This window comes from Gossypium hirsutum, chromosome D10 (genome assembly GCF_007990345.1).
Source record: "Gossypium hirsutum isolate 1008001.06 chromosome D10, Gossypium_hirsutum_v2.1, whole genome shotgun sequence".
Lineage (NCBI taxonomy): Eukaryota > Viridiplantae > Streptophyta > Magnoliopsida > Malvales > Malvaceae > Gossypium > Gossypium hirsutum.
In genome coordinates, this window is record NC_053446.1 from 10,732,616 (window position 1) to 10,748,644 (window position 16,029).

The window sequence follows — 16,029 nt, forward strand, 5'->3', positions numbered from 1 at the left end:
GTGGTTTCGACAAAAGTAATTCACGTTTTAATAAACTTTATTATTTAAAAATAAAAATATATATAATTATTTTCATTGGATTCTTTTGCTCAAACATAATGTTGCGTGGCAATTTATGATTGGACGACATGATAAATAAAATTAAAAATTAACATTTTTAATCAAAGGTGTTATATTAAAAATTTCAAAGTAAATGTATCAAATTAAAAGATTTAATAAAATTTAAGGGCCAACTATCACATTATCCTTTATTTTATTATGTAGGTAATTTATGTCCTATGAAAATTAATTATACTAAATATAAAAAAAATATTGAATTGTTTATATTCAACTCTTTAATTGATATTACTCACAACTTCTAATTTCGGATAACCTTATCCCTTTTATTTACATAAAAAAATTAATAAGAAAAAAGAATGTATTTATAAAGTCATTATTTTTTTAAAACATAATATATTTTTAAAAATTATGAAAAAATTTAAAAGGCTATTTGTACATATAAATTTATTTAGATAAATTTTAAAACTTGATTTTTACGGAATTAATTTAAAAAATCCTGAAAAATATGAGTCTGGGAAGAATAAAAGGCATGGAAGACATTTGTTGACTTCACATCAAACGATTTACTGCTTTGTAAATTACGGTTAAATATCTTATGGGATTTTATGTGTCAGCCTTCAGGTATTGAATGGTTCCCACACGACATCGTATCTATATTTAAGAAAGTAGCCTAAACTGAATCGTATGAGATCTTGCGGAAGAAAAAGATCAGGAAGCGTAAATCTTGGACAGGTGGCGACCAAACAATGGTTTTGCATTCTTTTTATATATGGAAGTACAGATATTGCAGGCATAACGATACGTTGTAGAGACTGATGGGAGTGGTGGCGGTCATCGGAGGAGGGATAAGAGGGCTGGTGTCGGCCTATGTTGTGGCCAAAGGCGGCGTTGACGTGGTGGTTTATGAGAAAGAGGAACAGCTAGGTGGCGATGCAATCACTGTCAACTTTGATGCCACGGATTTAGACCTCTGCTTCTTATTTCTAAATCCAGTAAGCTTTTATCTTTTTCTTTCTTTCCCTTTAGAATTTTGTGGCTTTTCTGGGAAACTGAACTAAAGAAAATAAATAATTATGAAAAAGACTAGAGCAAAATTTTATACAGAGTATCCATGGATACCGGTAGACACACCGGTGGCACCTTCATCATTAATCAATCATCGACATTTTAAAATATAAATTAAATTTTGGTATTATTATTGTATCCGACGATATCAGTATATATGTATTTTTTTTTCAAATATCAGTTAAAAATACGGATATTCTATAAGTAAAAAGAAAAATAAAAAATTACATATATCAACATGGATCTAACTAGTAAGTTTAGAAACTAAAAATTATATTAAATTTTAATTTAATAAACTTGTTAAGCTTAATAAATAAATCTCTTGAAAACCCTTAATTTAAGCAAGTTAAATCATAATTTGTTACTACATTAATGACCAATTGATAAGATAAGATGTGCTTTTTATTTTAGAACAATGATGATAATAGAAAAGATATTTAAAATGTTATACTAAAACGGGAATATACATATTATATACAATAAATGATTAAAATATTTATATTTATATGCAAAATAATTAATTATATGTAGATTTTTCAGTAATTATTAATGGAATAATTTTTTAACTTATAATTTAAGGGAAATATATATACAAAGATTATTGTATGGAAGTTAGGCAATAAGGGGTGTCTGGCAAATAAAATTTTGAGTCTTTTTTAGTTGATTTGGGTATAAATGGAGGATTGAATAATTAAACCCTCTAATTGTTCTTGTATTTTGTTTTTTGCCATGCTCTTATTTGTTATTTTATGCATATAAGCTTTCAGCTATCAATTAAGTTTTACCAAACAGGGTCATTATTATATATTATTATTTTGCGTTAATTGCACCAAACATCCTTAAGCTATGACACTCATTCTAAATTGGTCCTCAAATTTTAAAATATTCTAATTACATCCCCTGATCTTATATCAATAAGATCTTTTGTTATTAAAATCATTAATTTAACCGTTAAATTAGAGGCCAATCTAATGTGACATAATTTAAAATAAATTGTTTGAAAAAGAATTAATATCGTACAAATGAATTTTGTAAAACCTTGATTTTTGATTGATATAACAACGATAGTTTAAAAATGTAATTAAAATATTTTGAAAATGCACTACATAAAATAGGTTTTTAGCGGTGTTTGGACCAAAAATGCCGCAAAAGTTATACATTAGTGGCGCTAATAGGAAAATGCCGCAAAAGGTTAGAGCTATAACGGCGTTTATGAGAAAAACGCTGCAAAAAGTCAAGCAGTAGCGGCTTTTTTATCATAAAAGCCACAAAAGCAAAAAAATTATTTTATTTTAGGATTTAGGGTTTAGAATTTTAGTGTTTAGATTTAGGGTTTAAAATTTAACGTTTTAGTGTTTATGTTTTAGGGTTAGGCCCAAAAAAAGGCCACTAAAAACTTATTTTGCTGCAGTGATGGGAATCATTTTAAGATTGTAGAGTACAATTAACTCTATTATTTTGGAAAAAAGATTAAATAGCAGTAGTAATAGCTCTATCAAGATAACCTTATGGAATCAAAATAGAAAATAAAAAGATAAAAGTATCTAAATTCAAACCGGCTAAATTATGAGCTACTAAATTCTTCTACCATTGACAAAACGAAAGGTATATATTCAAAATTTCTGTAATTTTTTTTTACATTTGAAATTTAGTTAATTTATTTTTATTTTTAGAAATTTAGGATTTTAAAGTTCAAGGCTAATTGTTAATATCATTAAAATTTTTTAATTAAATTCACATGTTTGATATTTTGAAAATAAAAAATACTAATTTGGTAGCCATGAAATAAAAAAAAAAAGACATTATAATGTACTTGAATTTAATAGAAGAATTTTAACAGTATAAACAAATGGAATTGCATTTTTAAATTCGAAATTAGAGGGACTAAATTCCAAATGTATGAAAATCATAGGGATTTAGATCAGATTTTAACCAAAATTCGACTGCATGGAGAAGGCTGCCTGCATAAGTTTTCGCCTACGTAAAAGGGTAGTGAACTAGTTATAGCTCTTAAAAGTTACTAAGTTTGAGCAATGCTGAGGACAATTCTTATAGTATTATAATAAAAAGAAATGGTGATCAAGCAAAAAAAAGTTTAGATGATGGAACCGATTTTTATGCTTTTGTGAAGCTTTTTTACAAGTTGGGTACAAAACAAGGAATAAACATGTGGATAACTTGACAGGCAAGTTATGCAACAATGTTGGAGATGTTTGATAGCCTTGGAGTTGATGTGGAGACATCTGATGTTTCATTCTCTGTTAGCCATGACAAAGGCAATGGCTATGAATGGTCCAGCCAATATGGTTTTTCAAACTACTTTGCTCAAAAGAAGAAACTGTTGAATCCTTTCAACTGGCGAAACCTCAGAGAGATTATCAAGTTCGGGAATGATGTCGAGAGGTTTGCCATTTCTCTTGCCGGTCATCGGACCTCTTTTGGCTACCGTTTATGTTTTTCTTTACTTTTGGACTTGTGTTGCAGCTACCTTGAATTGCTTGAGAACAACCCAGACATTGATCGTAATGAAACCTTCGGACAGTTTTTAAAGTCAAGGGGTTACTCGGAAAATTTCCAGAACAATTATCTGGTGAGTTGCTGAAGGATTTATATATATATATTTATACCAACTTATAGGGATTAATTAATAACAATATTGAAATTTTACAGGCTCCCATAAGTGGTGCAATGTGGTCCAGCTCCAGGAAAGATGTTATGAGCTTTTCAGCCTTCTCCGTTCTTTCATTTTGGCGTACTCACCACTTATACCAGGTGTCTGATTAGTTTCCAAAACGGATGCTACTTAGTGATTATACAATTCATGCAAGCTCTACCTATGGCTATCACAATCATTGTCCCGATCACTAACCGTTATGCGATTTGGTTTTTTTTTTTTTTTTTCACTTCCATCTGCAGCTATTTGGACAGCCGCAGTGGTTGACTATCAGAAGGCGCTCATACTTTGTTAAAAGGGTGCCTATTTCTAGTCTTTCAAGCTCTCTGACTCCCTTATATTTTCATCTTATTTGTGAAATAGGTTGTTCAAAAGTGTAAAACTTAAGGTTCTATTGATGAAACTAATTAAAACTATGTTCCAATTCAATAAAATCAGGTCAGAGATATGCTGGAGAGTAGAGGTTGTCTATTTAAACTTGCTTGTCAAGTACAAAGTGTTTTGCCTGCTGATAATGGTGAGTACTTTCTTTGAGCACCATTTTCTTGCAAATTCCAATTTAGATGCAAGACATTTTTCCTATCATAGGTTTACAGACCTCTGAAATTTTTTTGTATAAATGGATTAACAGGTACCACTGTGGTCCGTGGAGATGGTTTCAGAGAAACTTACAATGGATGCATATTGGCTGTTTCTGCTTCCAAAGCCTTAAGACTCTTAGAAAACCCAACATTTGAAGAAAAGAGAGTGTTGGGTGCATTCCAATATGCTTCTAGGTACTAGAATTTACACTACCTCTTTGATCTATATGTCTTAACGTTAGTGTGCATATATAATCTTTTTAACATGTGAAATTTTCAATGTCATCATTGACATGAATTTTTTAAATACCTAAAGTCCCTTTTATTTGGAACTCTCCATTGTTTTCTTGATGCTTCTCATGACATAGATGCCATTATATCTAATTTTGCTCCCTTTATAGCATGGTACATATACTTTCACTGACACAAGAACATTAAGATCAGATGTAAGAGCCTCTCTTACAAAAGCATAAGGAATTTGATATGCTTTAAAATGTCGTAGTTCATTAGAAGGCAGGACCTTCTTTCTTCTAAACCTTACTACATAAAGTTGTTTCCATTGGCAGTGATATCTACCTTCACCGTGATAGTAATTTAATGCCTAAGGACAGATCAGCTTGGAGTGCACTGAATTTTCTCAATGGTAGAGAAAATAAAGCATGCTTAACATACTGGCTCAATGCGCTACAGGTATGTGGCAACTTCTCTGTAGATATTAAGCTAACGATTTTCATAACTATTTCAGAATCAGAAATGAAAAAAAAAATAGTTTGTTGTGCCTAACATCTAGGGAAGCACAAAAGAATCTTGTAAGATACCATGGATCTCATCAGAATTACTAAAATACTCGGTTGTTTATCAAGTTATAACTGAAGTAATGCTACCTTGTTGCTGTTGCATCTTTCAGAAAGTTGGGAAAATAAGTCAGCCATTTTTTCTGACTGTCAACCCACACCATACCCCAAATGATACCTTGCTTAAGTGGTCGACTAGCTGTGCAATTCCCTCTGTTGCTGCATCAAAAGGTTCACTTGAGCTTGGTCAGATTCAGGGGAAGAGAGGAATCTGGTTCTGTGGTGAGATCTTTCCTCATGAAATTAGATGACCTTATTACTTTTATTGCCTGACATTTTGGCCATAGTTTTATGAGGTTCAACCACTTAGGGAGAAGTAATTTATCAGCGGAAGAAATTGGCTCTTTTAGTATTCTTCTAGTTCTAGTTTTAGTTCATGTAGATTGTCAGTGAAGTATTTTTGCTACTGTCATTGTGCTGTACTTTTATATTCCTTGTATTCTAAAACCTTCATTAGCTTGACAGATGACTATTATTAATGTTTTCATTATAAGATAACAATGAATCATGTCAACTGCCTCCAATCTAAGCATCTATTTACAATTCTTTCAGGCTATGACTTCCATGAGGATGAATTAAAGGTAACTGATCTAGTTATTTCTTGCTTATTTTTAAATCATGGTTCAATTTTATTTCAGTAAGATAAATGCCTTTAGTTTAGGCTACAACGAAATTACAAGTTCATTAATAGCATATGAAATGCTTATGTAAATCTTATTTATATTATACTTTGAATCCAATGATTTATGTAATTTGAATTTAAGAATCATTGTCCTATTTCAAGAAATTTTCTCATAAGGTGCTCTTCTTCTCAGGCTGGTATGGATGCTGCACATGGTATCTTGGGAAGGCATTCTTCTGTTGTGTACAGTCCAAAGCATTTGTCACCTTCTTTCATGGAAACAATGGCATGCCTCTTTGTTGCTAAATTCTTTCAACAATATGTATCAGCAGGCTGCATAATGTGAGTTCTTAAAAACAATCACTTAATGGTTTTACCATTTTGTTATTTCTGTGCATGTTTTCCTCCTTGAATTTGACACAATTTACTGTGTTGCATTCACCAGTTTCTTAGAGGAACGAGGCAGAATTTTCACTTTCAAAGGGAACATGGAAAAGTGTGTTGGAATATTTTTAAATATTTATAGTATCCCAATAACTATAAATGAATGGGTGTAATTAATCAAAAGATAAAACTTTTGGTCATTGGTCAAAAGTTATATCATTTGATTTTTTAAAAAAGAATTATAACTATTCAAAAAATATTATTTGAATAGTTATAAAATTAAATGAAGAATTATTATTATTTATTTATTCATAAAGACACCTATTGAAAGATGTCTCTATGAAGAGACATGAAAATTCCTATAAATAGGAATGGGATTTCATTTGGAAATCATATCAACAAATTCTAATATTATTTCTTCTCTTCCTTCATTTTCTAATATTATTAGATTATTCTATAAAGTATTGCTGCAGAAATCCTTTGTAGAAATTGAGTTTTTGTTATACATTACTCAGTGCATAGTGGACTATTCTCGTCAGTGCAAAACGCAAATAGTCATTGGCTTCATTGTATCCTCGAGGTTAATTTGCTTGGAACTCGTTTGCACACTGAAGATAAGTGGGGGCGAATATAACCTTAAAGATAGTGGCTTGATACACGCCTTGGAGCCTGTCCTATTTCTTCTTTTTCTTTTCGAGTTCCGATCGTGTGTTCGAGTTTTTTTTCTTACCGGAGTTTTGTACTAACAATTTTAAGGTTATATTTCATGATGACTACCACAACACATGAAAGTGGAACACTAAGGGAGTTGGCTTCCAACTTTGTTAAACTTGATCGTTTTGATGGTGGCAATTTTCGACGATGGCAGAAAAAGATGCACTTTTTGTTATCAACTTTGAAGATTGCTTATGTTTTGGATACTCCAAGACCTGAAGAGAATGAAAATGAATCTGTTGCTGCAACCCGAGAAAGACAAAAATGGGATAATGCTGATTACATGTGCATGGGCCACATATTGAATGGTTTATCTGATGGTTTGTTCGACACCTACCAAAACGACGTCACCGCTAAAGAATTATGGGACAAATTGGAGGCAAGATACATGACCGAAGATGTTACAAGTAAGAAATTTCTTGTCAGTCGTTTCAATAATTATCAAATGGTTGATGGTCGTTCTGTTATGGAACAATTTCGTGATATTGAAAAGATGCTGAATCAATTTAAGCAATATGATATGAAAATGGATGAAATAATTGTGGTATCCTCCATAATAGACAAACTTCCTCCATCTTGGAAAGACTTTAAAAGAAGTCTAAAACATAAGAAAGAGGAAATATCTCTTGAGGCTTTGGCAAATCATCTTCGTATTGAAGAAGAGTATCAAAAACAAGATCAGAACCTAAATTCTGAAAATGCCAAAGTACATGTTACGGAGGAAGTACAGACTACTAAACCATTCAAGAGAAAGTTCAATCAGACTGATAGAGCACCTAAGTTCAAAAAAAAACAAAAGGGCTCATGCTATCATTGTGGAAAGCCGGGACATTTCAAGAATGAATGTCGATTTTTAAAGAAGAAATCATCTTCTAAGGCTGATAATAACGAAAAGTTCGTTGCAATGATATCTGAAATTAATATGGCACAAGATGACAATACATGGTGGATTGATACCGGAGCAACCAAACATGTGTGCAAAGACAAAAGCATGTTCACAAAGTTCACACAATGTGAAAATGACAATGTCTTGTACATGGGAAATTCTTCCACCGCAATAATTAAAGGCAAAGGGTCTGTTGAACTACAATTCACTTCTGGAAAGGTTTTAACCTTAAATGATGTATATTATGTACCAGAAGTTAGGAAAAATTTAGTGTCTGGAAGTCTGTTGAATAAGTTTGGTTTCAAATTTGTTTTTGAGGCAGATAAGTTTATTTTGTCTAAGGGAGGAATTTTTGTGGGAAAAGGGTATATGTATGAAAGCATGTTCAAACTTAATATTATTAATAAGAATAAAAATACTATTTCTGCTTATATGGTTGAATCATTTTGTTTGTGGCATTATAGATTAGGTCATTTGAATTATAGAAAATTGAATGACATGTATAAATTAGATTTAATTCCTATTTTTAATAATAATATTGAAAAATGAAATACCTGTATGTTGACTAAAATTACAAGAAATCATTTCCCTAAGGTTAAAAGGAAAACAAAATTGCTTGATTTGATACATAGTGATTTATGTGACTTGCATAATACTCCTACATTAGGTGGAAAGAAATATTTTGTTACTTTTATTGATGATTGTTCTAGATATTGTTATGTATATTTATTGCATTCAAAAGATGAAGCGCTTGATAAATTTAAAGTTTATAAATCTGAAGTTGAACTTCAGTGTGAATCATTTATCAAGTGCTTAAGATCGGATAGAGGTGGAGAATACTATAATCCAAGTTATTTTGAACTCACTGGAATTGTCCATCAAGTTTCAGCCCCTTACACACCACAACAAAATGGTGTAGCTGAAAGGAAAAATAGAGTCTTGATTGAAATGGTAAATTTAATGTTATCATATTCAGGTCTTGGACAGGGTTTTTGGGGAGAAGCTGTTCTAATAGCTTGTCATATATTGAATAGAGTTCCTAATAAGGAAACTAAAATAACCCCCTATGAACAATGGAAGAAAAGGAAACCAAACCTTAATTATTTAAAGGTTTGGGGTTGTAGAGCTATTGTAAAAGTTCCAACACCTAAACGTAAAAAGTTAGGTGAGAGGAATTGAATGCATATTTATAGGTTATGCACATAATAGCAAGGCATATAGGTTCATAGTAATTGAACCAAATGATTCAATTTCAATTAATACGGTTATTGAATCAAGAGATGCTATTTTTGATGAAAATAGATTTAATTCTATATCAAGACAATTACAACCACAACAATTGATTCATTCTTCAAATGAGAATGAGATTCCATTGAAACAAATTGATAATAATGATGAATCTTGTCAAGAATTAAGAAGAAGTAAGAGGATTAAAAAGGTCAAAGATTTTGGACCAGATTTCATTATGTTTCTTGTAGAAGGAAAAGGTGAAAGTATATGCAATAAGATACCTTATTGTTATAATACCGAATCTGATCCTATTACATTTGAAGAAGCAGTGAAATCTCAAGACTCTGCTTTTTGGAAAGAAGCAATAAATGATGAAATGGATTCAATAATGGGAAATCAAACTTGGATCTTAGTTGATCTTCCACCAGGTTCCAAACCAATAGGTTGTAAATGGATCTTCAAAAAGAAAATGAAGGTCGATGGAACCATTGATAAATTTAAAGCAAGGTTGGTAGCAAAAGGTTTTACACAAAGACAAGGTATTGATTACTTTGATACCTATGCTCCAGTAGCAAGAATTGCTACAATTAGACTATTAATATCACTTACCTCTATATATAACTTGGTTGTTCACCAAATGGATGTTAAAACTGCATTTTTAAATGGTGAATTGGAAGAGGAAGTGTACATGGAGCAACCGGAAGGATTTGTTGTTCCAGGACAAGAGCATAAGGTATGTAAGCTTGTTAAATCTTTATATGGGCTTAAACAAGCACCAAAACAATGGCACCAAAAGTTTGACAAGGTTGTTTTAGCTAATGGCTATAAAATAAATGAATCCGATAAGTGCATATATAGTAAATTTGATAATGGAAAGGGTGTTATAATTTGCTTATATGTAGATGACATGCTCATTTTTGGCACGGATTTGGAACAAATAGAAAACACAAAGAAATTCTTGTCAAACAACTTTACTATGAAGGATATGGGTGTAGCAGATGTTATTCTTGGGATTAAAATAACCCGAGATGAAAGCACTATAGCTTTATCACAATCACATTACATTGAAAATGTGCTTAAAAAGTTTGATCTTTTCAACTGTATACCAGCATCTACACCCATGGATCCTCAATTAAAATTAGTATCTAATGCTGGTAGGAAAATTGATCAATTGAAATATGCAAGTCTAATTGGTTGTCTTATGTACATAATGACTTGTACAAGACCAGATATTGCATATGCTATTGGAAAATTGAGTAGATACACAAGTAATCCAAGTAGTTTGCATTGGCAAGCTTTAAATAGAGTACTTAGGTACTTAAAGAAAACTATTAACTATGGATTGTGTTATAATAGATATCCTCCAGTTTTAGAAGGGTATTCGGATGCTAGTTGGATTACAAGTTTGGAAGATCATGCATCTACTAGTGGGTAGATCTTCATTCTTGGTGGAGGAGTCATTTCTTGGGGTTCCAAGAAACAAACATATATTACTGATTCCACCATGGCAGCAGAATTTATTGCATTAGCCGCTGCATCTAAAGAAGCAGAATGGTTAAGAAATTTGCTTTATGATGTACCTTTATGGCTTAAGCCAATTTCACCTATTTCTATCCGTTGTGATAGTGAGGCTACTCTAGCAAAGGCATATAGCCAAGTATATAATGGAAAGTCTAGACACATTGGATTAAGACATAGTTATGTCCGACAATTAATCTCTGATGGAGTGATCACTATTAATTATGTGAGGTCAAGTGAAAATTTGGCAGATCCTTTGACAAAAAGTCTTACTAGAGATGCAGTAAAAAGGACCTCGAAAGGGATGGGACTCAAGCCTATTAATTAGAGTCACCCATGATGGAAACTCGACTCAACGCTTGGTATAACGTCAAGTCTTGAGTTCAATGAGACAAAGTACATCATTAGTATGTGACTGTTAGCACTATAAATAAATCCATCCTAAGATTAAAGTGCTAGGTACCCGTAATGATAAGGGAAGGATGAGTAATGTACTCTTAATGGACCCATAACATAAATATGTTAGAGTGTTATAATTACGGGAACACTTTTGATGGGATCTACCTATGTGAGTGGAAGTGTGGCCGCTTCTAGGAGCTTAAGGGCTTGGCTCTGACAGCACTCATGAAAAGAGGACATAGACACATGGCTATAATAGTGTCCCTAGATACTATGCATTGACTGATGTTGAAATCATTGTGTGAGATGTGTTCAGTTAATCAAATGGAATAGTTGGTTCAAAGCTTAGTCTACCATACAATTTCGATTAACTTTAACATGTTTTCACTAAGTGAAGGTTCAATCGTAAGACACCTTTATTTATGCAAATTGATTTCCAAGAATATCAAAATCTAAATATTTTGAAAATGGGGGAGATTGTTGGAATATTTTCAAATATTTATAGTATCCCAATAACTATAAATGAATGGGTGTAATTAATCAAAAGATAAAACTTTTGGTCATTGGTCAAAAGTTATATCATTTGATCTTTTAAAAAAGAATTATAACTATTCAAAAAATATCATTTGAATAGTTACAAAATTAAATGAATAATTATTATTATTTATTTATTCATAAAGACACCTATTAAAAGATGTCTCTATGAAGAGACATGAAAATTCCTATAAATAGGAATGGGATTTCATTTGGAAATCATATCAACAAATTCTAATATTATTTCTTCTCTTCCTTCATTTTCTAATATTATTAGATTATTCTATAAAGTATTGCTGCAGAAATCCTTTGTAGAAATTGAGTTTTTGTTATACATTACTCAGTGCATAGTGGACTATTCTCGTCAGTGCAAAACGCAAATAGTCATTGGCTTCATTGTATCCTCGAGGTTAATTTGCTTGGAACTCGTTTGCACACTGAAGATAAGTGGGGGCGAATATAACCTTAAAGATAGTGGCTTGATACACGCCCTGGAGCCTGTCCTATTTCTTCTTTTTCTTTTCGAGTTCCGATCGTGTGTTCGAGTTTTTTTTTCTTACCGGAGTTTTGTACTAACAAAGTGTCCTTTTAAATCTGTTCTGAAAGTGCACAATCCTCAGTTTTACTGGAGGGTAGACACTTGACATTACTTACTCCTAATTCATGTTTGCTATTTATTTTGTTATCTAATTGAACTTCCCATCAAGTTGGATTAGTAGTTAACATTAAAATCTACTGCCTTTTGTTTTACACAATTTGATTGTTGGCACTCTAAGGCACACACTTTTGTCACCACTTCTGATCAGTATTGTATGTATTTTCCCTCAGATCACGAAAGAAGCTGATCTAGGCCTTGCAGATGCATATATCAATGGGGATTTTTCTTTTGTTGATAAGGACAAAGGTCTTCTTAATCTTTTCCAGGTAAGAAAAGGTTATTGAGATGTGTTACTACTATAAACACAATGCAATTTAGGTACTGATAATTTATCAGAATCTTCGCTGATAACTTTTGCAGATACTTGTTGTCAATAAAGAGTTGAACTCGGCTGCCTCAGGATCGAATAAAAGAAGGTTTAGTATAGCTTGAAGAAGAATCTGGACTGAAATTCCAATAAATAATTTTGGTTTATTAAGCATTGACACTGAATTGGTTGCAGGACTTGGTTGTCACCTGCACTGTTCACTGCTAGTATATCATCTGCAAAGTATTTCACTAAGCATCTCTTGAGGCAAAACACTGTTACACAGGCTCGCAGGAACATTTCTCGTCATTATGATCTGGTAAGTGATCATGACTCTGATTTCAAGATGTTAAAACTGTTGGAATATCTTTTTGTAGAATTCAATTATGTTTATGTTTACACTCAGCTTGTGCTGCTTAAATAACAATCAGTTAGGTTGCATGAGAATGGTGTCATAAGTCATAACCAGGATCTGAAACTTGTTTTCATCAGTTACACCTGCTGCTAATTGATTACTATGGATTATATGTTTCCATGTTTGAGCTTTGAGGCCCAAGAATAAGAATTTCCTTGATCATAGAGGGGTTCTTTTGTTCACAATGCCTAATTGCAACAGGATTTAATTAAATCAAAGCTAAGGAATTCTTTGCAAATTGCGTTTGCAGGGTAATGAACTTTTCACTCTATACTTGGGTGAAACGATGCAATACTCTTCTGGAGTTTTTAAGGTCAGGATCCCAACTTCTATGAATCTTTTTCTTGAAAAATGCATGAACAAAGGACTCTTCCATTGGGATTTTATCTTCTCCTAGCGTTGTGACACTAATATTAAGTGACTTTATAGACCGGCGAAGAACATTTGGACGTTGCACAGCGAAGAAAAATCAGTTCTCTAATTGAGAAAGTGAGAATTCATAATGGTCTCATCAAGTGAGAATTCATAATGGTCTCATCCTCATTCTTCAGTTTCCATTGCAACGATCATTTATCGGTTGTGTTGTTTCCTAATATACAGACAAGAATCGAAAAGTGGCATGAAGTTCTGGACATTGGGTGTGGTTGGGGAATCTTAGCTATTGAAGTTGTCAAAAGAACAGGATGCAAGTATACTGGCATCACTCTATCAGAGAAGCAGCTAAAGTATGCTGAAGATAAAGTGAAGGAAGCTGGACTTGAGGTATCCATGTCTGAAAATGGCTCGAGTCTGCAAATAACTCTGTTAATAGTTGTTTACATGTAGTTAACTAGTTTTTAATCGTCAGGGAAACATCAAATTACTTCTCTGTGACTATCGCCAGTTACCTAAGACAAACCAATATGACAGAATCATATCTATGTAAGTTATATATATATTCCCTAGTTAAATTTATATTTAGTAATTACATGATAAATGGCACTAATACTTGTGATTATATTCTTTAGAGAGATGGTAGAACATGTTGGTAAAGAATATATTGAGGAGTTTTACAGATGCTGTGACCAGTTATTGAAAAAAGATGGGCTTTTCGTTCTCCAGGTAATGTTAAAATGGTGAAAACAGAAATGTTGCCATTGTATTAGCTTTAATAGTAACTTCAACATTCCAATTATCGGTTCTTCAGTGCCCATATTTTTAGAATATTAATGGTTTTTCTCAGTTCATAACATTGCCAGAGGAGCTTTCCAAAGAAGTCCAGCAAACAGCAGGTTTTATAAAGGAATATATCTTCCCTGGTGGATTGCTGCTTTCTTTCAATACGCATTTATCAGCTATGGCAGCTGCATCAGGATTCTGGTAACAATATGCATTGCTTCTTCAGACAATCACATTTATGTTTTTCTTTGTTCAACAATACAAATCCATTAAGGAGTATTGCGGGCGCAGTGTGGAGCATGTGGAAAATATAGGAAGTAGTTATTATCACACACTAAGATGGTGGCGAAAAAATTTCCTGGAAAATACAAGGTACTCATGCAACTATCACTTTCTTATTGTTCTGATTTTGATTAACCTGAAAATCGTCTATTTATTTGTTACAAAACATGATATGATGGAATCTATTTTGTTTTCCTTGTCAGAAAAGTCCTGGCTTTGGGGTTTGATGACAAGTTCATGCGGACATGGGAATATTATTTTGATTATTGTGCAGCTGGTTTTAAGACGGGAACGCTTTTAGATTACCAGGTAAACTCCATATATGTCTGTTAATGATATGTGAACCTAGGAAATGTTTTGGCTACACTGTTGTTAGCATCTCTGTGTTGTATAGGGTTAGCGTGGAGGAGGTCGGAGGGCTGAAATCCGTACAGTGCTGGAGGTAAGAGGATCTTGGGAGTGAACTGATCATCTCACCTCTAGGCTCTAGCATTATACAGCTCTTCGGCCCCAAGGCAAATCCGCCGCAATCTTCTCCACGCCTATCAAGACTCCTTAATCATGACAAAGACTCTAGATAATATGTCTGCAAGTACTGAATATGTTGGGTTTCATTACAAGAGAATATAGTGCATCATGATCAATGGTGGTAAATTTTAATCTTAGGTTATGATGTCTTAGCTTAAGGCTAAGTTAATTGATTCCTGGCGTGTATGATTACAGGTGGTATTTTCACGAGCGGACAATTTCGCTACACTTGGAGATCCGTACAAAGGCTTCCCTTCAGCATATTCCTTCATGGATACTTGACCCAAATAGGCAGGCAAAATGAGCAGCCATGGCACTACCGTTCGTTTATTTATAACCATATATGCTGCAATGCAAGATAACTGAGTTAGTATCTTGAAACCAACTTTGTTAAGAAAATTATTAATGAAATAAAATATATTAATATAGTGGCTATTTTACTTTCATTTAATTATTATTAAGTAATTCTTTTATTTCTTCTACTTTACTTATACTATGATAAAATTTAATTATATATTTTTACCAAGAATTTAAATTTAAAAATCTTTTTAAAAAATAGAAACCTTTTCTTTTCATCTTCCTCCTAATCCAAAATTGAAATATTTAACTTATCTTTCTATGTTCTATAAAATTTTAAAACAAAACATGAGACTTTGAGTAAAACTTGATTTAATTTGAAAAAATCATTTTTTTTAATTTTAAGTTAATCAAATTAAGTTATTCGAGTCGACTCAAATAAGTTATTCGAGTCAAAGCTAATATATGGACAAAAATGAATTCAAAAGAAATTTTAAAAAAATATAAAAGATTAAAAATCTAAAAACTTAAAAAGTAAATATCAATTTTTAAAAGAAAAAAATTATAAAATTATTATATTTCAATAATATATATTTTATTTTTCAAAATATTATAATATTTTTAGATTTTTTTTAAAAAATTTGTAGACCTATGTTTCACTTAGAGATGATAAAATTTGAATTATCTAATAGATTTTGAACCAATCCGCTTTGATTCGGACAGACTTTTTTTTCTTAAAAAGTGAATACAAGCAGGCTAGATTTTTATTGGATAGTAGATACAAAACAGGTATGGTAATTGTTTGTCCCGCTCTACCACCTTTGCTTTATATAGTTACTCTTTTACCTATATAACTATTACAA

At 32.1% G+C, this 16,029-nt stretch overlaps 1 protein-coding gene across 1 annotated transcript; it reads left to right on the plus strand.

Moving 5' to 3' along the window:
• The first annotated feature begins 729 nt into the window (after window positions 1-729).
• On the plus strand, window positions 730-15,315 carry LOC107914209 (uncharacterized). Its single transcript, XM_016843034.2, has 25 exons — window positions 730-1,052; window positions 3,311-3,528; window positions 3,610-3,715; window positions 3,796-3,897; window positions 4,042-4,098; window positions 4,238-4,316; window positions 4,431-4,575; window positions 4,947-5,070; window positions 5,288-5,456; window positions 5,787-5,815; window positions 6,050-6,198; window positions 6,302-6,352; window positions 12,087-12,153; window positions 12,350-12,445; window positions 12,540-12,595; window positions 12,682-12,805; window positions 13,152-13,214; window positions 13,331-13,390; window positions 13,502-13,663; window positions 13,749-13,822; window positions 13,909-14,002; window positions 14,124-14,260; window positions 14,351-14,431; window positions 14,545-14,650; window positions 15,065-15,315. The coding sequence occupies exons 1-25, from the start codon at window positions 876-878 to the stop codon at window positions 15,149-15,151; spliced, it is 2,613 nt and encodes an 870-aa protein (XP_016698523.2). The 5' UTR covers window positions 730-875; the 3' UTR covers window positions 15,152-15,315.
• Window positions 15,316-16,029: the final 714 nt, after the last annotated feature.

Excerpts from the sequence above, each read along its gene's own strand:
- LOC107914209 (XM_016843034.2), top strand. The coding sequence starts at position 876 with ATGGGAGTGGTGGCGGTCATCGGAGGAGGGATAAGAGGGCTGGTGTCG. Across the intron at positions 12,596-12,681 it reads TCAGGATCGAATAAAAGAAG|GACTTGGTTGTCACCTGCAC; the intron begins GTTTAGTATAGC and ends AATTGGTTGCAG. Across the intron at positions 12,806-13,151 it reads TTTCTCGTCATTATGATCTG|GGTAATGAACTTTTCACTCT; the intron begins GTAAGTGATCAT and ends TTGCGTTTGCAG.